General features: G+C 48.2%; 1 protein-coding gene and 1 long non-coding RNA gene across 2 annotated transcripts in view; one reads left to right on the top strand and one right to left on the bottom strand.

Annotated features, from left to right (window-relative positions):
• TAGAP (T cell activation RhoGTPase activating protein) overlaps positions 1-22514 on the bottom strand; it is an 82049-nt gene extending 59535 nt beyond the window's left edge. The window contains exons 1-2 of the mRNA XM_008524929.2: positions 22300-22514; positions 8207-8289 (exon numbers count right to left, since the gene is read on the bottom strand). Coding sequence (XP_008523151.2) covers positions 8207-8289; positions 22300-22371 — 155 coding nt within the window. The 5' untranslated portion in view covers positions 22372-22514. The remainder of the gene's footprint in view (positions 1-8206; positions 8290-22299) is intronic.
• On the top strand, positions 1964-4080 carry LOC139080830 (uncharacterized). The gene is made up of 2 exons (XR_011535651.1): positions 1964-2192; positions 2842-4080. It is a non-coding gene; the product is annotated as an uncharacterized lncRNA (long non-coding RNA).
• Positions 22515-23141: the final 627 nt, after the last annotated feature.

The raw sequence follows: 23141 nt of genomic DNA, 5'->3' as shown, positions 1-23141 counted from the left end.
CAATAAATGACAATATTTGTATAACACCAGGAGGTAAACAGAGGCAGGGAAGGCTGAGCGGCCCACCCAGTCCTTGTGCAGCTATGCCCAGAGCTGAGGGGAGCAGAATGATGGCATCGCCATAACTCTTTTGTGCCACCTGAGTGGGAAGCTCTGACTGAGTCACGTAATGAGGAAAAGTTGTCCCTAAAAGTTGGAACAGTCAGGTTTAGCCGGCTGAGAAATCTAAACGAATGACTCTAAATTAAATGGTTTTCTTCCGTATGGGGACTGAGCGGGAAAGCAGAATGAACATCACCCGGGAGTTTCAAGTCGTCGTGATTCATGACTTGACTCCAGTATCTTCTTGTGATTCTTACGATGCTAGAATCACTCAGTTTCTGTTGCCATTGCCACTTGCTCACTTCCTGGTCATTTACCCTGTTTCTGGCAGAGACAGATGACCTCAGCAGGCAGCGTGCGTGCGTGCATGCAAGAGTGTGTGTGGAAGGAGAGAAGGGATGGCGGGTGATGCTCCTCAGCAGCTCTGACATAGAGCCATAAACATGGCTCCCTGATTGAATGCTTTTCTGATTATTTTAACTTCTGCTCACATCCACCTCCTTCTGCTCTCAAGACAGCGATGCTACCTCTGGGAGGCAAAGCTTTTACAGAGGGAACCTTCTGTTTAATTCCAATGTGGTCTTTGAATAAAGCCGTGTTGGGGCTTCAGGACACATTTCTGTTTTTTAAAGCAAACATGACCATTTTCAATTCTCAGTATTTTCCAGAAATCGATGATGTGGCACGAGTCCCTGATGAACAGTTCCCACCCGTTCCTGCCACTCTGCTCTCTGACCTTCTCACCCCCACACACCTCCCACTGCCCTCGCCTGGTTTCTCTCAGCACAAGGTGGTGTCCTGAAATGATACAGCCCCAAGTAAAGCCTGGGCACTTCAGAGGTAGGGGGTTTTCAACTCTTTCTGATGGCGAATTAACTATTTGCGGGGGGTGGGGGGTGGGGTGGGCAGGATAGAGAAGTTGGGACTCAAGCCATAGCAACTGGGAACTAGAACTCTCTGCTCCATTTATAAAGGTCTTTTGGTTTTCTCTGAGTTTATTTGGGAAACTGCCTGATGATTTCCATATATTTGAGAGATTATAACTCACTAGCATGGAGCACAACTTTGTCTGTCTGGTTTCAGAGTCTGCCTCACTGCCTAACCCAGAGGTTGCACCCTCAAATGCCTGAGGAGCCAGGTGGGGACAATGAAGGGGTGAGGTGAGTGATAGGGAGCGGTGAGGACTGTGGAAAATGGCAGAAGCCATGCTGTGTCCAAAAGGGGCAGCACATTGGTATCACGTAGGAATGTGGGCCTGGTGTTCCTGCTAATTATTTAAAAGGCCAATAAGCTAAAATTCTATTAAATGTCAACTGATTCTAATCATTTATTTAACCACACAAGGCTTGGACCTCTGGCCCAATTCATCCTAGTCACCTGCAGATTTAGAGCCCATGAAAACACTCAGATGATCCAGAACCTCTGGTGATCTGAGCAAAATATTTGAATATTTTTAATATGTTCTAAGCCATATTGAGAGGAACAGATCTAAATCTGTCAGATAATTATTCATTTGAGCTTTAAAAAAATATGAACCCACAGATAACCCACAACCAGTAAAAGGAAGTAGGTAAAGTTTCTTTTTTAAGAATGCTGCTTTGCCAAGTGTTTTCCCACATTTTAATCTTGATTTCTTTTCTTTCCCCTCTCCTTCCTTGCTGGCCCCCCAATTGCCCTCTCCTCCTTTTTTTTTTTTGCATTTCTTTGCGATCCCAGAAGAACCTGTACACTGTCTGGGGTTAATTTTCCTACACACGCTCGGGGACCTAATCTGAGTGATGTCACAAAAAAAAAAAGTACCTCGTGTTAACCAGGTTTCACAACAAAGGCGGCTCAGGGCTCGCACCCTAGGGGAAATTTTAGAAACGCACTGAAATAGGAAACAAGTGATGTAGCAAATACCTGATGGACGGAAATAACTTTGCTCTTGGCCTTTCCGCGTGGTGATGAATTTCCAGCAGAGAGTGGGGCCGATGGCGGCTTCTCACAGTGAAAGTGCTGGCTGCCTGCGTTCCACTGTGACCTACTCTGCTCCCCCAGAACTCAACGTGGGAAATGCTCTAGTGGACTGAGGTCCCCACAGAGGTCAGGTCAGCTCCTGCCTGAAGAAGCTTTGGGGGCGTGTTTGGAAAGGGGCAAGGAAAGAATGGTTGGTGAACCGTGGAAGTGAAGCAGGCATGAGCAGATGTGTGATTCTGGAAAGGGGTAGGGGAATATTTACTCTGGTCCTTTCACTTGGCTGTGGGTTTGCAGAGAGGAATGGGGAGTGATGAAATAGCTGGGGGTTCTCTGAGTTTTTTCTGGTAATTTTGTAAAAGGAAAAAAGTGTTGTTCAACTGATTTCAGCATTAGAAGCTGAGTTTGAACCCATCCTTTCGTAGGGGCTGGGGTTTAGAGGTACCAGGGATGTTGGTCCTTAGTGTTGGTCCTTAGTCCCCATGACTTGGGGATCCTGGCATTTGGAGTCACTCCAAGTGAAGTCATGGGGCACAGCCCTCTCTTGACAGTCACGTTATTTTCGTGTGGTTCTTCCCCAAGTCCACATGTGAGACTTGTTACCCAACACTAGGGTTCCACAGCAGCTGCTCTCTGCCCTTCCCCTTTCTCTTACTATTTATTTTCAAAGTTGACTCCAGCCTATGGCTCCAGTTACCACCTTCTTCCATGGGGCTAACGTTAACTGAGTGCCTGCGACGTGCCAGGTGAATCTCTTTACTCTGTTTTTCAATCCTTTTTCAGTGAGGCTGGTTTTACAGATGAGGAAACTGAAGTTCAGGGATGCAACATCGTCTGCAGATCATGGAGCTACCAAGTGGCAGAGCTGGGAGCTGGAATCAAGACTTTTCCATGTGTCCAAACTCTACCTCCTGAGTATTTCTCATTTACCCCTTCTTTTTCATCTTTGGTGTCATCACTGAAGTCCCAAGCTCTCGTAGCACTTTGCCTATATGGCTTTGATAGTTTCTGACAGTTTTCTTTCCTCCTTTCTTTCTTTTTTGCTGAGGAAGATTTGCCCTGAGCTAACATCTGTGCCAGTCTTCGTCTATTTTGTGTGTGGGTTGCTGCCACAACATGGCTGATGAGTGGTGTGGGTCTGTGTCCAGGGTCCGAACCCGTGAACCTGGGCTGCCAAAACAGAGTGAGCTGACTCCAACCACTATGCCACAGGACCAGATCCTCTGACAGTTTTCTTGCTTCAGATCTTAACACTCGCAATTCTCTGTCCCCCTCTAACCTCCACATAACTCTCTGGGAAATTTTAACAAGTGTATGAGCTTAAGCCACACCCAGGCTTACAATCCTGCCCTGCTCGCATGGCCTTTGGGGTTCTCAGGGCTCTGTGTCATTGGCCCTGGCCCTTGGTGTTTGCTGAGGTGCCCCCTCCACATTTCAATGCAGGGACCACGTGTAGTCTGGATTGGGTGTCTCTCTGCCAACCTCTGTCATCGAATTGCTTCGTGTCCATCTGTCTGTCTTCTCTATTGTAATGCAGATTCATTTCTACGCCCCAGCATAGTGCCTGAATGAGGAAAATGCATGATGAACAAATGAATGCATGAACGAAGCCTGCAGCAATGTGTTGAACCACCTTTGAACTTTTATGTGCTTTGCTTAATTTGCTTTCCACTGAGGTCATCTGGATTTCTCTTGCCCTTTCCTGGCTCATCACCCATAATCAGTTTGAAGCAAGGGGACACAGTTGGGGACCAAGGGGAAAAAGCAGCAGGTAATGGAACCACAGAGGAGCCGGAATCCATCGCGGGCCCTGCTCTTGCGCAGACACCAGTGTAGGGAAGAAAGAAATCATGGAGCTAGGGAGGCCCCGGTTACAGAGTAGCCTGGCCAGGCTCATGGCACACAGCCTCTCCATCAGCAGGGTCTCTCCTGGTTCAGCACCTCCTTCTAGAATAAAAACAAACATTGGCTGGACACCTGTGTCCCAGCCAGTGTTCGAGGAGCATCTGCTCCAACCAGGCAGGAAGTTCTTAACTCTCACCTGGAATCACATCAAGGCGCCTTTTCTTCCTTGTCCTTTCTAAAATTGTATAATAAACAAATAAAAATATTTATACCTTATCACAAATGAGAGACACTATCCATTCTCTCTCTATAGGGTATCTGGCTTTTTTTTGATGTTGAAATTTTGTTTTGGGGTTTTAGTAAAACGCTGTGTTTTTTTTTCTGTGATGTTTATCATTAACTCTCTAATATTTTCTCTAATAATAATTAATGGCTTTTCAGAAGGTTGAGAGTTCAAAGCACTTTCCCGACATTATCTCACTTGATTTTACTCCCTCTGCCTTGTGAATCAGGTGGGAATCCTGGAACCCTATTTACAGATGGGGAACCCAAGTCTCAGAGAAGATGAGGAACAGAAGGGATAGATGGCCGGAGGACAATGTAGGTCCTGGTCTGCAGACTCTAAATTTTACCTGTGAACTTCAGCTTTCTCCATTATGTTTGTTTACTTTGTTGATCCTTCGTAGGCCATTTAGAGAGCCTCCCACTAGCATGAAGGCCATGGATGGAATGTTCTCTGTGGAGACACTGTTAGCTGATGGGTTGACTGTGGGCTCAGGGGAAACACCCGCCTGGAGAGCTGCCTGGAGACACCCACAGCGGGGTGAGGGGCAGGAAGCAGCACTGTGCTGCCCGCATGTTAGCTCACCTGAGCTGGGCCTACGTCTGGCTGCCCAGCCTCGCTCTGGGCCAGCACACCCTCAGGGCAGTGGTGGGCTCAGTGCCAGGAAGTTCCACCACTCCCAATGCTTCTCTCTGTGGGCTGTGTAAGAGACATGGGTGGTCCTAAGAGGCAGAGGCAGGGAAGCCCAGCCCCCGGGTACCTGTGGCTGTGGCTGTAGGTCAGCATCGTTTCAGCTGGCTTTGAAGCACTTCGTATTCCACACGAGGACTTCTTAACCAGGAGTCACGGGGGGAGGGCACATAGTTGCTCTTCTTTTTATTCAGCTTCTCAAAGGGCTCCATGTCCCCCAAATGTTTAACATTCACTATTCTACAGGAATTTCATGAATATATAAATAACGTCCTACAACCAAAGTGGAGGTGTCCTATATTATCCCCAATGCATGGTGATGACATACTGCTGTGCTCACCACGTCAGGCAGTGTCCCCTCCTGCCCTCCAGACATGCTGCTGTGCCGTTCGGAATGCTGTCCATGGGATGTGCTGTCCTCCACTTGCACTGGCCAACTCCCACTTGTCCATCAGAACCCAACTCTGCTCAACCCGTCTTCGACTCCCAGGGAAGCCCTCGGACACCTTCCTCTAAGCCTCCAGCACCTGCTCTGGCCCTCACACCCATCTTGCTGTCCTGTGGTTACCTGTCCACCTGTCACTCTGTTAGGGACACCTTGACAGCATGGCCTTTGTTGTAGCATCTTTGCATCCCTAGGGTCCAGTTCTGTGCCAGGTACACAGAAGGCGCTCAGGACATCTGTGTTTGATTGACGGTCTTGAAGCCAGACTATGAAGAGCAGACATGAAGCCAATTCTGGGCCTAATCAGGTCAAAAGATGTGGTTAGCCTGATTCACACAGGACTCTTTAAATGTCATATGAAAATTGTCGCTTGCATTTGGATGATGTGGTTACCATGACAACCAGGGCAGAGATGTCAGCCGCTTATTGAGTACCTCCTGTAGCCAAAGCACTTTATTGGATTCCCTTGTAAGGAGATGTGTAAATTCTGCTTGATTCGGTCATAGAAAGTTTAAGGTCTTGAGTCTTGGTCCCACCACGAGACCAAGCCGCGTGCATCTGATGTGTTTCGTGCTTAGATACTCTCACAGGCACACTGCATATCTAAGACTAAACATCTAGTAAAAGAGATCAGTTGGGAAGTTAACCAGGTGGCTCTGATTCGTCTTTGGAAGGAGAACCATTTGATCGTATGAGTCAGATCATCTGTCGATTACAAATAGTAGATCTTGAACGTGCCAGGTCAATCAGGGCGCTAATATGGAGGCAGAGGGATGAAATCCACCAGCTTTAGCAGATGTCAGACACACTTTACTTTCATTTACCATCTGGAATATCGTTAACTTTGGCAGCAGTCTTACTCAAGGCCATCATTTGACTTCTATAAACCAGACTCCCATTTGTGATTTTTCTCAGCCTTTCTATTGTGTATATTAGCTTACAATAGACTGCTAGTGTCCATAGATACTTGAAACTTTTACTTGAAGTTTTAACTGCTAAAGATGCTTGTAAAAATCATGGTATGTGGATTCAGGTGTTTGGTTCCCAGCTAGCAAATTGAAACCATCTCCAAGCACATCTCTCAAAGGGCTTCTGCTGACCTCCCATCCTCCTGTGATGTATGGAGTGGAGGGCAAGGAGTGGCCTTCCCAGGTAACAAATACTGGGTGGGGACGTCCACCAGCACGCCTGCCCTCCTGTAGGCCAAGTGCATTACCCAGGCTTTCTGTCAAGTTTATCTTATGTTTGGAGAGCTTGGGAAAGTGCTCTTCATCCGCCTGATGAAGAAAAGATGTTCCCATCACTTTCTGAGAGACGCTGCCATCACTTCTCACGTCTCCTCGTGACTCCTCGCTTCATGTGCCCACTCGTTTGTGACTGAGGGTCATTGACCACAGTTAAGGTCCCAGCTCAGTGATGCTCAAGCAAGCACCCAAAATGTATAAGCTCTGCTCTGCTCCAGTCTGCTTCTCTGCACCCCCCGCCCCTCCCATCCTCCGCTCTTGCAGGATCCTCATCACAGCACACCCATCTCAGTTGCCAGGGCTCCCTTCTGAGTGTCGGCACCTCCCTCTGGGTGATGGTGACTCTGGGGAGGTCGGGCTGCATCTGCAATGGTCCCCCCCCCCCCCCGCAGGCCTTTCTGGCTCTCCCATCTCTCCCCAGTCCTTTCACATCAAAGTCACGACATCAAACCTGTGACTCCAAGGCCCCCATCAGGATAACAGCATATAACCTGCATTCTCAAATGACCGGAGGGAAAATCCTGTCTGCCACTGACTGCTGCGGCTTCCTTCAAAATGCTTCCAGCAGGTGCGTAAAGGCAGAAGCTACTTGTCTATATCCGCTGAGCTTTCACATTCAGGAAGGGGGTCTGCTGGCTCCATGGGAGAGAAGGAGCACTCTACGGGGAGTCCATGGGCTCTGCACACTGCAGCAGAGCCTCCAGCATGAGTCGGGGACCCGCTTGCATGTCCCTGAGTGGACTTGAGTTGCGTGTGTCTGCGGCAGCCTGGAGTGGGGGCTTTGTGCCCAAGAGTCGGGTCTGGGGGTAAAGGAGAGACCGCAGGGTAATCACAGAGATGTCCTCCTTTTCTGTGGGTCCCACTGGGCTTTGCCATGTGCTGTCCACTGCCTGGAGTGGCCTGTCTTTGGCCATTCTCCCAGGACCCTTGGCAACACTGTTTTAGTTTCCTCTAACCCCACTGCCTGCAAGAGTTTTAGGTAAGGCCTGAGACTGTGGTGTCACCGCATCTGAACTGGGATCCTAGTCCTCATCATCTGTTCGGCAAGTCATCCAACCTCCCAGAGCATCATTGGGATAATAACTTTGTCCGCTTCTGAAGGTCAGTTTGAGGGTAAAGGATGCAATGCGGTGATGGTGAGCGGTGTCTGGCCTACAGGAAATGCCAATAACTGGTGGCCATTCCAAGCTCATTCGGCCCGACTTACCTCTTGGGGTGTATGAGATCCTTTGAGAGGGATAGTGATGCTCATCAATTTGGACCAATTCAGTAAAGAAAAGATGAAATCAAAACAACACTCTTAGATGGACTACTTTTCACTTTTGTGAAGTGGTTTTTTTCCTTCTCTTTGGTTCTTTTTGGAGTGCACCCACATGATGCCCAGAACACCTGGGTGATCCAGTGACAACCTGACACTTTGTCCTAGTGATCCCATGTGCCTAAGAATAAGCCGAGGCTTCTTCTGCATGGTCCATCTTCACAGCACCATCGCATTCTGCTGTGCGACGGAAAGCGCCCTAGAGAGAGGAGACCACCAGGTGGTGGGGAAATGAGAAGAGAACCAGGGGGACCCTCTGCTGAGGGCGCTCCTTGGCTTAGTGGGTCCCCGGCAGCGGGTTCATGCGATGGGGTTTCACTTACCTGGTGGGTGGCCACGCCTTGCTTAAAATCTTGCCCAGTCCACACGCTGGTGCTGAGGAGCGAGGCTGAGCCAGGATCCTGAGCTGCGGAAACAGAGCAGAGCGGGGCTGGTTTTGGTCTCTCCCTTTGTGGGGAACATTGTTCTCAGGAAATGCAGCGTTGTTCCCCGTGCAGTAGGCTGAGCATCAAGGGGGCACGTCCTCCACGCCCTAGCGCCCTCTCATCTGGCGGGGCAGGGAGAGCGGCTTCTCGCCAGCGGCCTCCCCCACTCAGTGTGGCTGGGTCGGGTCTCTGAGTTCCTGCCTGGGGCTCGTTCTGTGATTTGATGATTCCTAAGCCTATTAGCTCTCTTCTCACTCCCCACAAAGATCCATAAATGGATAACTTTTCCAAGAGGGGACAGTGGGGCAGAACAGATGGAGCAAAGTTTTGGGCAAGTTTTTGGCCTCTTGGCCATCTGCAGGTGACAGCTATATGAGGCCACTGCTGGGCTTCTCAGCATGAAGGTAACATGTTTTGTGCTTCATAGGATGTTTCCTGTCTTGTAGTTCAGTATGAGTTTTGACAGGAAATCCATTGTTGTTTCCCAACATGGCATACCCTATTCTTTCATTCAGTCATTCAACAAACATGCATTCAACTATGTGCCCCAGTACTGAACACAAGGAGTTAGGATTACAAGACAAGCAAATAGATGCCATCTTGCCTTGTGGAGTTTATATTCCAGTGAGGGGTGCAGATAAAAACAACTGGCCCCACCAGGATCTCATCGCCCAGAGGCCAAGTGCCACAAAGGAGCAGGGGCTGGGAAAGCATGAGATAAAGGACCTGCTCTGGTCTGGGAGGTCACAGAGGCCTTCTGAGAGGAAGTGACATTTGGGCAGAATCCTGAAGAAGGAGTAGAAGTGAAGTCAGTGAATGGAAAAGCAGGGGCAGAGGGAACAGCACATGCAAAGGCCCTGGGGTGGGAGCCAGCATACAAGATGGTGGAACTGAGGCAAGACCAGTTTGGCTTGAGCCTGAAGAGGGTAGGGGAGACATGGCGCAAAATGAGGAGGAGAGGCCAGCTATGAAGGCACATGAGTTGTCAGGTTTTTATCCTAAGGGCAGCGGGAAACAATGGAAGGTTGAAGCAGAAGAGTGACATGGCCAGATTTAACGTTGTTCTGCCTCATTCGGGCTGCAGAAACCTAAGAGTGAGTGCCCCCGGGTTGTCATGAGCCATTGCAGGTGTTCAGGGAGCCCTGGAGGAGGAGGTCACCAACATGAAGTGTGTTCACAAACAAAACCTACAAAAGCAAGCTCTCTCCTTGCTATTTTCTGCACCGCTACGCTGCCTGGAAGGGCGTTACACTTAAACTCAGAATAAATACATTATTGATGAGGCCCCAACACTCAGACCCATGGTGAGTGGCCTGGGCCCTGCTTAGACGACATGTCAGATGGTTGCAGTCAAAAGGGGTGGGCCGTGGACGCTTTGAAGGCCCCAGTGGTTGAACTACATTTAGCTTAGAAAATAAGCCCATTTTTGCACTAAGTGAAAGCAGGGGTTGTGCAAACCGTTGTTCTCACACTAACTGAGAAACCACGCGGGCTGGAGAGACCAGAGCAGAGAGCTCGCTCTCCAGGCCTCTCTTGGCCTATTCAGTACAATCAGAAGCCTTGATTTCTGGGTCTGCCATGTAGCGACCCTCACGCTGGACCGTAGCTGCATTTCCAGCCCCTCTCATGTGTGGCCATTCGACAACAGTAAGTAGCCCTTCGGCTTTATTTCTGCAAAGGACAGATCGCCAGTGTTTTCTCAATTGTGTCCAGCTGTGTTTATTTAACGGGTCTTGTTTTTAATTTTACTGAGGAAGGTCACAGACCTCGGCTGTACGTTCTGCTTTAATGGAAGACCATCTATCCTGTTCCATTGTGCTGTGTTGACATCTCACACCCTCGGTTTACTCCCACTTTGTAGGCAATCGGGAATCCCCATCAGGTAGTGGGAGAGGCTCCTGTTCCCAGACTGGAGGCAGCTACGCGCGGGAGCAGGGAGAACCGAGCTGGTACATCAGGCCTTCCCGAGTCTGGGTGCGTCGTAATTTAGTCATCTAGTTCTTGAAAGGGCCGGATTCTCTCCAGGTGTGGCATTAGATTTCACCACAAGTAGAAATCCCTACGCGTCAGGCCGTCTGAGAATCAAATGCAGAAAGTCATTCCAAGGTCAAAGAGAAATCACGTTCATGGTCAACAATCACGTAGACCCCGCAGGATAAAGGACGACAAGGAAGGAGTGTGGTTTCCAGGGAAAAGGAGGAGTGAGGACGTGTATGAACAAAAGGAGGTGGATGGTAGAATTGGGCTGCAAACATCCAGTGGTGGCGAGGGGATTTGACAGCAGAGGTCCCCGTGGGAGGCTGTGCTGCGGGTCCGGGCCAGCTCTCCCTATAGCACCGTGTGCCGGGTACCGGAGAATCCATGTGATTGAACCAGAAATAGGACAAAGGAAATGGCTTCTAACCAGCCTCGTTTTTAGGAGTGAAGACTGAGCTCTTCTCTCCAAGGTGTCCATCGGTGTCCCAGCTACGCCTTAACACCACCCTGACAGAGTCATTCTTTTTCACAAGGTTTCTTGATGCTGATGAAAGCCAACACAGCAGAGCGCTCTCACTCCTTTATCCCTCCAGGCTCGTGACTTGAATTATTCCCTTCTTCAGAGCAGGTTTTCATATGAAGGGGACAGGGGTGAGTTTGACGATGCCTGGAAAAGTGCTCTGAGAGCTGAGAGAGTCCAACTTCACGTCTTTGTGCAGTCAGCTTGGCTCTGGGGTTCCGTTGAGGGTTTCTGGAAGATTCACCATTATCTCATCCACCCTCTTTTTGCTGCCCTTTCCAAAAAGGCAAAGCAGTAGTTGAGGGAGACGTGGCTTGTTGGGGAAGCCATGAGCAAGCAGAATGCAGTGGGTCTGTCACGGGTTGGCAGCTCCTGCAGTAGGATGGGCACACACATGCCACTGCTGTGCCAGCCACTGCCCTCCGCGGGTGGGTCAGACTTCTGAGCCAGCAGCCAGATATAGAGCGCATTCTTTTGTCACTGGCACAGCTCCCCTGAAGCATGGGCTGAGCTCCCTGGATTTGGACGATCACGTTGGTATGGCTTCCAGCAGCTGTGTTTGCAGGGGGAGCAGGTTCGCGCCCTGCACCAGCCAGGATTGGTGTCCGTCTGGAGGTGGCCTCATGTGTCTTCCACCTTGGCCTCTCTGGACATGGCTTCATGACAGTTAATCCTGCTGGTGTCCCACGGGGCATCCGAGGGCCCACAATACCCTATAACTCGTGCCCTGGGCTGGCGTGCAGCGTGAAATGGAGGAGAGAGAGGAGAGGGATGCCTGAGAACCAGGAGGTTTGGGCTGGAGCCGCACCACCTCCTGCAACTCGCCCTGTGAGCTGGGCCAAATGGCTGAAGCTTCTGTGCGGAGCCTCAGTCTCCTCCTCTGTGAAATGGGCATGCCCTGTTTTTTCTTGCTCCCATCAGGAATAGGATATCAGTTTAAGTCTGTTCTCTAATGCTTGTCTCTTGTGGAATGAAATACTTCATTTTCTTATGAAAGGAAATGAAAACATCAGAGACCAGGCAGGAGATTTTTGTGACGGTGGGATGTTGCTTTCTTTGCCCTCAAAATGTTCCTACTACTTTGCTCTTTAGACTGGATAGTGTTCTTGTCTCAGAAATAGCAGCTGGTAAGTCTGTATATCCAGCACCTTCATCACGCCCTCTAAGAAGCTGTTGACCTGACTGACTTGAAGTGGTTTAGCTGTCTCCCCCTTCGGATGTCATGTCCCCAAAGCAGGGACTACGTCCTCTTTTTCTGTTTCCTATCCCCAGAGCCTACCAGTACAGGCCAGGCGTTTCGTAAGTGCAAGAAGTTGTTGAATGGACAGATGAAGTGAATGACAGGATGGCAAGTCCCCCGAGGATAGGGGACACATCTCTCCCACACTGTGGTGCCCAGCACACAGCCGACTACAGAGTGGGTGGCCAGCAATTTAACTCCTAATGAGTTCACTCACCATACACTCAAAAATAAAGTCAGCCAGGAGGGAAAAAATCGGATACACACTGCCAGAGAGAGTGGCAGGGACCCGAGACCCAGATGACGCACAGTACCTACGGAGGACATAACAGCTTTCACTCGTCATATTTTGATGACAGCATTGGAGAGAATGGCTCATCCAGCCAAACCCACGGGCAAGGGAACTTATTTCAGATGGGAGTTTTTCCCTGTCCAGGGTGGAGAGTAAGGAGCCATCCATTCTTGCACACCTACAAAACACCAGGCCCTTCTCCAATCATTCTGGAGTCAATACCTATGGAGCTCCATGCAGGAGCCTGCACTGACTACTGATGGGGGACAAACAAGGAGTGTCCCTGACCTCGGGGAGCTACAGAAAAAGGTAGGTACCTGACAGGCAGCAGTGGGGAAAGTGCCTGACTGTGGAAAGGCCAGGGGGAGATGCTGAATGGAAGAGGAACTTGTTGGGTTAGAGAGGTCAGGGAAGGCTTCCTGGAGGAGGTGGATTATGCGCTGGACCTAAAAACACCAGCAGGATTGGGGCAGGCGGGCCACAGCGTGACTTGGGAATGGGCCAGGCGTGCTCAGGTCCAGGCACTAGATTAACAACCCGGCTGGAGGAGGAAATGGAAGAATAAACTGACAGCAAGGCGATTTCGTGTGGACTGTATCCCACGTGGCCACACGAGCCAGGCTGCATGGATACATTTTAGCTAATCCTGGAAGAAATCACAGAATCAGAATCAACATATGGGTCTCCAGCTACAGACCCAGCTTCCTTCCTCCCGTGTCCCTGGGTCCGCGCTCTGCTCTTCCTTCCTGCTCCTCGGCACCACTGCCCTTTCTAAGTAGGTGGTGGGTAGAGAAGGAGGTGGAGGGGAATTGCCATTGTCCTCCCAGCCAACCTCTTGCAGAGGGCCTTGTGGTAACCTTTAAAACTTGAGGTTTTCTTGATGTTTATAGACACACCTCCGCCCTCGCCCACAAACTGAAGTCTATTCCTGGACTCCATCTGGAAGGAAAATCATCACGGCCCTGGAGGTTGGACGCCTCCTACTGGTGAGCGTTGGTAACTACAGCATCTAAATGGCCATTTTCCCGACTTCTCCAGGGAAAGAGCCAGATGGAAATGGACCTTGAGATGAGTAACTGCTAATATTTACTGAGTACCAGGCCCTTTTCTGGGGCCTTATATGGACTGGCTCATTTTCTCCTCACAGCAACCCTACAAGGTCAGCACTGTTACCATGCCCATTTTATCCACGAGGAAACTGAGGAACAGAGAAGTTCAGAGTGTGCCCAGGTTCACACAGCCAGGAATCCACCAAGGTGTGCCAGCTGACACGGAGCTGACTACTAACAATAATGCAGGACTTACAGGACCTATTACTGATAGAAAGTTGTAACATGGTGATGCCAGTTATTTAAGGAGTTAATGTTAAAACTGAATTGTTCTGAAGGGTGCAAATTGTTCAACCCAACAAGCTTTAAATACCTACTCTGTGCAAGCCCCGGCTGAGATGCTACAAAATGAAAGACAATGTTATAATTACAAAGTTACAATAACCCACAGTGTTATTGTATCAATGATAAGATGTGTTCAAATAGTTATAATGCAGAAAGAATGTTCTAGAAGAATGCTATGAATGCTATGGGAACACAGGGAAGAGACATGATTTCTGGCATGGAGTGAGGACTGGTGGAAGCAGCAACGCAGAGCTGATAGAACTTTCTGGAAGGGTGACCTCTGAGCTGGGCTGGTGATGGAGCAGATGATGAAGATGGTGAAGGGAGAGAGGAAGGCATGTGTTGGTGGGGGGAGTCATACCAGTAAAGTCAGTGGGGCAGGAAAGCAGAGGGCGCTTGGAAGGCCCATTGATGAGTGAGGCTGCTTGGAGCTGAAGTGAGAGAAATTAGGTAAGACTGGAAAGTAAGGATGGGCCAGGTCACTCAGGGGTTAAGGATTTCAAACTATATTATAAACATGGAAAGTTTTGGATCGGGAGAGTGACGAAAGCAATACATGTTTGCTGGTGCAAACAAAATTGTGAGCAGGACTCGCTTTAGGGGAAGGCAGAATGTACCTAAACAGCAGGTCACATTTGCAAAGACCTTCAGAGGATGCTACAAACACAGCATCCACATATGCGCCTGCGCTGGACCAGCACCGAACAGCACACCTATCTCCAAATCTGCCCACCTGGCACCGTAGCTGGGTTTCTACCTGGAGCACCTGGTGAGACAAAGGCTGGGCTATTTAGAAGTCCCAGTTGAATTGCACATAGTTGCTCATAGATGGCAGAGAAGATGGGAGCCACGAACACATTAATAATGATACTCATATGAGCTAATGTTTCTTAATCACTTCCTCTGTGTAGGGCACTGTTCTTGGTGTGTTCCATAGCCCCTCTCATTTCATCTTCGCCATAATCCTTTGCAGTAGGTACCATTAGGATCCCATTGTACTGAGGGGAAATTGAGCCCAGAGAGTCCACACAACTCGTAAGTGGTAAAGCTGGAATTCAGTCCCGGGCCCACTGTCTCCCGCATCCTGTGGGTTTAACCGCTGTATCAGTTTATCAGACTATGTAGCTATAACTATAGGTTAGCAATGGAAGCAGGGCCCTGAGGTGAGGGACGCAGGCAGGAACATTCCCAAAGAACATGGACAGAAAGCCCAGAGCAGGATGGCTCTGTGAAGGGAGAGAAGGTCCCGGAGGACACCAGGGGGTGGCAGAAGCCCCGGACTGTCTGATCCTGTGCAGTGTGTGTGCAGCAGGGTGGGTAGGAAAGCTTAGGCCAAGGTCACGAGCCTCCTAGACTATGAACTCCAGAGCAGAGAGCCACAGCTGTGTGGGTCCTTTTTGTGTCCTCAGTGCCTTTCTCTGATCCACACGTTCTGGATTTATGTTTTATTTGGTCTAGCTCAATCTGCAATTATATATATATTTTAAAAATCTAGTTGGCAGGGACACATTTTTTTCCTTCTAAATGTCTTATTGTGTTGGTTCAGCTAACGGACATGCAGATTTATAAGGAAACATATTGGAGGTCAAATTAACTAGCATTCATTTAACATACAAAACAGCAATACAATAGAAACCAACCTGAAATTCAGAGAGGTCCTTGGTTTGCCTGAGGTCACACGGCTGTAAGTAATGGGATGGCTATAGGCAGTCTCCTATGTCCTATGATTTAATAAGCTCTTCTAAATTTCCCATTTTAAATTCTACATCCCATTACCCTGTGACCCAGAAGTTCTCCTCAGTATATGCCCAAGAGAAAAGAAAATATATGTCTACACAAAAACTTCTGTGTGAATGTTCACAGCAACATTATTCACAATAGCTAAAAAATGGAAACCACCTAAATGTCCACCAACTGAAGAATGGATAAACAAAATCTGGTGTGTCCATAGAATGAAATAATGTTCAGCTGTAAAAAGGAATGAAGCTCTGACAGGTCTACAATATGGATGAATCTTGAGAACATGACGCTGAGTGAAAGAAGCCAGTCACAAAGACCACAGAGTGTATAACTCCACTTACGTGAAATGTCCAGATCAGGCAAAAGCAGAAAGGAGGTTAGTGGTTGCTGGGGAGGGGAATGGAAACGGGGATTTGCTGCTAATGGGCATCGGGATTCTTTTTGGGGTGATGAAAATGTTTGGAATTGGATAGTGGTGATGGTTGCATGGCTTGCTGTTATGCGAATTTTATCTCAACTAAAAAAATAAATCTGTATGCTTTAAAACTACGTCTCTCACATGACATTGAATTTATTATTCTCTCTGGCATATTGTCTGTATTTCTACCCATCAGAGAAGTGTTTGAGTTGAGAAACACCTTTTTAAAAAGGCAAACACGTGGGCCAGCCCTAGTGGCCTCGTGGTTAAGTTTGGTCTTGAGTGCTCTGCTCCAGCAGCCCAGGTTCGGTTCCTGGGTGCGGACCTACACCACTGGTCTATCAGTAGCTGATATGCTGTGACAACAGCTCACATACAAAAATAGAGGAAGTTTGGCAACAGATGTTAGCTCAGGGTGAATCTTCCTCAGCAAAAAAAAAAAAAAAAAGGCAAACACTTTACAAATGCCATCAGTCAGTTGCATCTTAGAGAGAGTCAGTTTAATGAGGTTCCGTCCCTCCCAACCTCTCCACGACTTGGGTCAACACTGAGAGAAGGACTTCTTGGAAAAGGAGTCAGAGCACTGGAAACACAACTCTGAAGGAGGTAGGCGTAGATTTGGCTACCATGGAAATCTTGAGGCAGGCCGGTGGCCTGGGGGCCGGGGTCTGGGTCGTGAGTGGAGCGAATGGTCAGGGCACCCTTGGCCGGGGTCATGAGGAATGAAGGGTCAGGGGTCATTCTAGAAGACATTGCCTAGCTGTGTTGAGCTGCGTCTGCTTTTCCCCTGCAAAGTCACAGAGTGATTCACAACGGACCATTCTTTTGTTCTTTACCATTAAAAGAGGGCCAGGATAGCATAGTACAACCTGTGCCTTGAGAGGTTTGTATCCAGCTCTGCCACGGACTAGCCATGACCGTGGGCAAGTTACTTAACCTCTGTGCCTCGGTTTCCTATCTGTACAACGGCAGTAATAATAGTAATTTCCCTACAGAGCTGTTCGGGGCCTCTGACGAGTTTCTGTAACTAAAGTGGTTAGAACAGCGCCCGGTACTTGGGGAGGGCTGGATACATACTTGAGATTTTCTAGAGACTCTAAACAGTACGTTTATCTTTTGAAAAGCTGACTGATGGAAAGAATTACATTCTCTGCTTTCTTTTACATAGCTTCTCATTTCCCACACTCATCTATTTGTTAGGAAGAGACTGAGCAACTTTGTTACGACGAAAAGAATGTTATACTTTAAATTACATCCTAGTCCTGTGCCCCACTGGAAACAAAGTTTCTAAATGAGCAAATGCTGCGCAATTGTTAACACATTTTAAGGAAATCATTTATCTGGGTAGAGGGTACAGAGATGGGTAATTTTGCCAGACAAGGCTGCGATTCACATCCATAAGCTATTTCTATTAAGTTATAGTTTTGGCATGGGAATCAGGTTGACCCTTTTTGAGCAGGTAATTCGAAATCAATGCCTGTAGACCAGTTCCCTACAGAAGAGGTGGAAGAGTGGGGGGTTTCAGCCTGTGACCCGGCAGGTCCTCAGGCCTGGGTGTGTCACCAACTTTGTAGGATTGTTGCTGTGCAAGAGCATATCCCATGACTCACAGGTGCCCTGCCAGCTGGAGTCCCCTCAACAGGATTCTAGAGCGCCATACATCTGGAGAAATGGCAAGGAGACGGGAGCAGAGATGTTCCTGGGCTGTCACTCGGCACCTCTTCCCTGATGGCACTTGGCATGGCCATGAAATTGATTGGGATCACAAGTCAGAAAGCCTTTGACAAAATATGGCTTCTTTTCATGAAGACACAGCCTGAAGGATTTGCAGAGTGATCCTTCTGAAGCATCATACGCTGGTTTGGAGTTTCAATCAGTGATCCTTGAGTTTCGGATCACCTCCTAGCAAATGCTTGTCTTGATTTCAGGCCTTTACTTCATATGATGGTTATACGTCAGCAGATACAATGTGTGCTAACGATGAGTCAGGCCACAACACGACAACCACTGTAAATCCGTAGGCCATCTTCACTGACACGTACAGTTAGGGGTCACTGGGTTGGTAGTGTTCCCCAAAATGTCAGAGATGGAGATGGACATGCTAGATCAGGGTGTCACTGTGGACTGACTCTCTGTGCCCCAAATGTCTGTATATATACTCAAGGTTATGAGCTTGTAAATTCCTGGAATCGAGGGAGCTGAGTGGTTATGAAAATTGGGAAAGTATCGTTGATATCAGGCTCTCGTTGGATGGTGCGTTGACTGGCCAAGTCAGAAACAGGGTCAAGGACCAAGTGTAACTCCAGACCTGGCATTGGGATAGTGGCCTCAGCTTGTTATAAAGACCAAGGGGTGTGTCATAATCTAACCCAGAGTGATTAGCTACAACCATGAGGTTGTAGGGAGGGCCTACAGAGGACCCCAGGCTGTGTTGGGATGACATTCGAGCTCTCCCTAAGGACTCCCCCTGTTGGTTCTGTGTGCGTGTACTTCATTCCATCCTTCTTCAACATCCATGGCTCAGATGACAACTAGCTCATGAAAACTCGCTTTTCTCCTCTTGTCTCTTTGGCTTCCCAGGGGAGTTTCCAGAGGACTAATCTCTTGTCACTGTCACTGGGATAGACCAGGGGGGACACTAAGTCCCTATTCCCATCCCAGTTTGCTGTGCATCCCCAAGTGTTATGGAGCGCTCGCATCCCCCTTAGGTGTCCAACACACAAAAGCCCGTCTTCACTGTGCCATCCAGCCTGGGGATGGGGAGCCCTGGGTGGCGCTGTGTGGCTGCTGGGAGGTGTGGCACCTGTCCTGGTCATCACCCCTCAGGAATTTCTTCTTCACCTTGTGTGAAAGGCTTGGCTGTCCACATGGCCTCTGGCTTGTCACCTAGTTCTGTCACCATCTCCCCTGAACTGCAAAGACAGTCAAAGTGGTTGACCCTGACCCCCCAGCCACGCTGAGTGAAGCTTCCTGCAGCACGGCATCGTTGCTTCTGATGCAAAGAGCCCGGCTGTGGACTCGATAGACCGGGTCGCATTCGGGCTCCTTCACTTGCTAATGGAGATGTTAGGATCTGAATCACAAGGTCGTTGGGAAGGTTAAATGAGATCATGTGGGCACAGTGTTAGCCCAGGTCCTGGCACAGAGCAAGCGCTCAAAGAGTTTGAGATCTTACTGTTTTTATTCTCATAACTCTTTGTGGACAGTTCTCTGGTGAATAATGGCAAAAGTCAAGGCTGTCACGACAGGGTGACTGCAGGACAGTGGGTGGGAGACCATGGAGGAGTGTTGCCGTGGCCCATGGGGTAAGAAGACAGACACAAGGGCAGCTGGTTTCTCAACTATGGGTCACAAGAGTTCATCGCTCCATGATGGCCTTCCTTGCCCTGGCCGTGGGACAGGCAGTCCAGCATTCCACTCTTCACACCTCCTCCTGGGCCAGGCCAGTGCCCTTGGGTTGTCTGAGAGCCCACACTCACTCTGTTGTGAGTTCAGCCTTAATAGCAAACCTTACAATCACGTCCATAGTTTCAGTTCAGCTCCTTCCTCCAAGGGAGCTACATCCACTTCTCCAGAGATCTCCCCGGAGGAAACAGACTGCACAGAGGGGTCTAGAACAACCCCATTCCTAATCTTCCAGACCCCCCTGGCTCCAAATCCCTCCCACATTATAAATGAACAAAACATCCCTGTGGAACCCTCGAAGAAGACAATTCTGTCTTCCCCCTTAGGCGTCTCTGTCTCCCACCTGATCCGAGCATAACCCTTATTTTTCATTCATCAGCATTAAAAAGAACAGAACTCATTACAGAATAATTCTGTGTGCTGGCCCTAGCAGAGACTGGGGCTGTATTCTTAGCGTCCGCAGCCCTCTCCCCCTTCTGTATTTCTCTCGGTTTCTCCCTGTCTTCCTCCCTGAGTGTTGAGGATGCCCCGCACACGGCCTTCTGCGGCTCAGGAAATCACAGAGCATCAGCCCTTTTCCTCCGTGGCTCCCAGTGGCTTTCCCTGCGGCTGCCATGGCCTTTGTTTCTTATAAGCATTATAGGCTACACATAATGGAAAGAAACTTAACCACTAAAGGGAAAAGCTGGAGATAAGAGTTTATAATTACAGGGAAACAGCAAGAAAGAGCAAAGCTCTCTCCCCCAGCATCTAGGAGCGAAAGAGGGTACAGGCGAGGGGGCGGGTCCACGAAGCCACTGCTAAAGGCCAATGAGCTCCTTTCTTTCAAAACTAGACCGGCTTTCAGGAGTCCCCTCGCATCCACCGTATCATTTTTCCCCAAATCTGATACTGTCACAACTTTGAAGTCATTGCCTTTAGCATAGAAATTATCTAAAGAAACCAAGAGGGAAAAGCAAAATTTTAAGTCACTTTTGCTCCCTGTCAAATATTGGGAACACAGTGTCCAGAAGATTCTAAAAAGAAGCCCGTTTGAACTGAATGCTTCTGATATTATAGGCCATACTCTACCCTTGCTTTTATTAGATAATTAAAAAGTTGAACATTAACAAATAATTTTTTTTGCCAAGGTGCAGTTAGTTATCAGTTACTAGTCAACTTATCTACCTTTTTTTCCAAAAAGGCTTGTGCGTGGATCCTAGCCTGTTTCTCTCACCCACTCTGTCTGATCTGAGAGCCAGCTTGTTGATTTCCACCTCCAAAATATCTCCCAGAGGTCCATATCTCTTGGCTACAATCCAGGCCCGCAGTGTTCCTGCTCACTTTATTGCAATAACATCAAGACCAGTAGATGTTCTTGCCTTTGCTCTCTACTCCCCCCAACCCACACTCTCAGTGGTTGCTAGATTGTCATTAAAAACACAAATCCGATTGTGTCACTGTGTCACTTTCCTCCAGGGCAATGGTTTTTCGTCCCCTAGGAGCCCAGGACTTCCGTTCCAATAGCTCGCTGTTCCTGAGCACACCTTCCTTTCATGACCAAGGGCTGTGGTGGGATGTTTCTCCACCTGCAAGTCCCTTCTCTGCCTGGCAAACTCCTACACATCCTGTAAGACCTGGCCAAGGGTCATCTCTTCTAGAAGCTTCCCTGTTTCCCCAGGCGGGAAGCCTCCTTCTCTGTGCTCTCCTTACACCTGTGTATCCCTCCATGGTGGCCCTGATCACATTGCCCTGGGCTCCTCCACCAGCCATGAGGTCCTCTGTTTGGTCAGCCCAGGATCCCACACGCAGCATATATTTGATCAATGCTTGTCCCGTGAACAAGTATCTGAATTGATAGGGCAGTTGCTAATGTAACTACAAAGAGAAAACAACCCATAAAGCATTTGTTTCTGAGAACACAGGACGGCCAGCCAAGATAGAGGACTCCTACGGTGTCTGCGGCGTCTGCGTAAGCAGCATTATGCTTTTCTCTTCCTCATGGTTACACAAACCCTCGCCTTCTTAACTCCTGCAGAGCCACTGGGTTCTGCGTTAGAGCTTCTGCCTTGAATCTGGATCAAACGCTCCTGTGGTCCCTTTAAGTGTGGCTGAGATGGTCTAAATTTAAACCTCTCATTCCTTCTCCTTCCCCTTTGCTCCAAGATGTATCATTTCACATAAGACACTACAGGGAGCTCTTAAGAAAGAAGGCCGCTGCTTAAATGTACTGAAGTTTCATTTCATTTAACGTGTTAAATTCACTTAACATCAAGGAGTGCTGTTGATTTCAAGTTAACATCATTTGTGAATAAATCAACAAATCGTTTAACACCCACAAGTATTGTCTGGGCTGTTGCTCTGGACACAGAACATGATTATTCTTGATCTTAGACTAAATTTAGAGACTTATCTGCCTGAAAATATAAAGAATTGCCATTTCTCTTCCGAGTTAATGTTTCTTTTTAATTAAACTTTAAAAACCACTTTGAGAGCACTGTATCAAAATATTCTGTATTTTCTACTCCCAGCACTTAGCGGAAGGTACAAAACTATAAACTAAAAGAGGACAGAGGACACTGGAATAGAGAGGCGAGGTTTAGATTTTTGATTAGAATATAAAATCTTAACTCTTAGGCTCAACAAACATTCCCTTTCTTCCAATATAGCTTCAGTCTGAGATGTCTAAATAAATATTTCTTTAAAAACTTTAAAAAATGTATTTCACTGTAGAAAAATACAAAATATGGATAATAAACAGGCAAAAAGAAAAATCTACAAAAATTCCTACATCGAAGCCAATCGTGGTTAACATTCCAGCACAGAGTTTTCCGGACTGTCATAGGAACATATTCTTCTAGATATCTACGTACACCAAAATTGGGTTGATCGATATGTAGTGTTTTGAACAATGGTCTTTAAGTTGGAGACTATTTTTAGTCCTGCTCAGGGGGACATTTGCTATATTCAACCCCCCTTATGTGTCAGTGCCCAATTGACTTCAGACTGAAATGGCCCCTACTTACCGTGCCCTTTGTGGCAGGGACACTGTGACGGCTTCTCCCTGCTGGTGCTCTCGGAGATTGCGGACCAGGCATGGTGGTGCTGCTCCAGGACGGCAAAGAACTGAGCTTAGAGTCTCCTGACCCAACTGGACCTGAGTCGTCAGCACATACGCTGGCCGTTCCAGGCAGAGGCGCTATGAGAAGGCGCTATTCCATGCAGAATGCCCAAGCACTGCACGCATGCGCCCTAGCATTCTCTTGCTCGCTCTCTCTCTCTCTATCTGCCAACTGGCTAGAAAGTAGCAAGTTCTCCTTCCTTCTTTCTCTCTCTTTATCTCTCTCACCCTAAACTTGAATCGACTTGCCAAATTCTTAAGAACTTCATGCCGCAAAGGTCTCTTTTCAGCCAATGTGACTTACAGGGTCATCCTTGCACAAAACAGGTCAGTCAAGCACCTCTCTTTGCAGAAGCTTCTGTCAACTGTCGGACACGCTTACCCAAGGGTACAGTGTGGGACAGTGATTGAAAAGCTGCGCACTGTTTCCCTTCATGTCGAATAAAAAGTGTTTCCATGAGCGATTGCTTTTTATAGCGCACACAGGTGGTTGTACTACCAGCCCCTCTCAGGAAGGCAGAGGGCTCTGCTCCTTGCCCTTGCTAAGAGAAGCCTTTTAAGAGAGAAGAGAAGCATTGCTAAGTGACTTGCTTTTTTCTGGGAATTTGAATCATTGATATTTTCAAACTTTTTCTTAGTGTCAGCTGTTTGAATTGATTCCAACTGGTAATAAACAGAAAACATCTATTTCTCAAGAATTTTCTATCAGAGCTCTTATAGTCATTCATAAGACCCTTCAGAATTTTA

The sequence above is a fragment of the Equus przewalskii genome, chromosome 32, assembly GCF_037783145.1.
Source record: "Equus przewalskii isolate Varuska chromosome 32, EquPr2, whole genome shotgun sequence".
Lineage (NCBI taxonomy): Eukaryota > Metazoa > Chordata > Mammalia > Perissodactyla > Equidae > Equus > Equus przewalskii.
The sequence above is the reverse complement of the archived record's forward strand: the minus strand, read 5'-3'. Positions and strand labels throughout refer to the sequence as shown.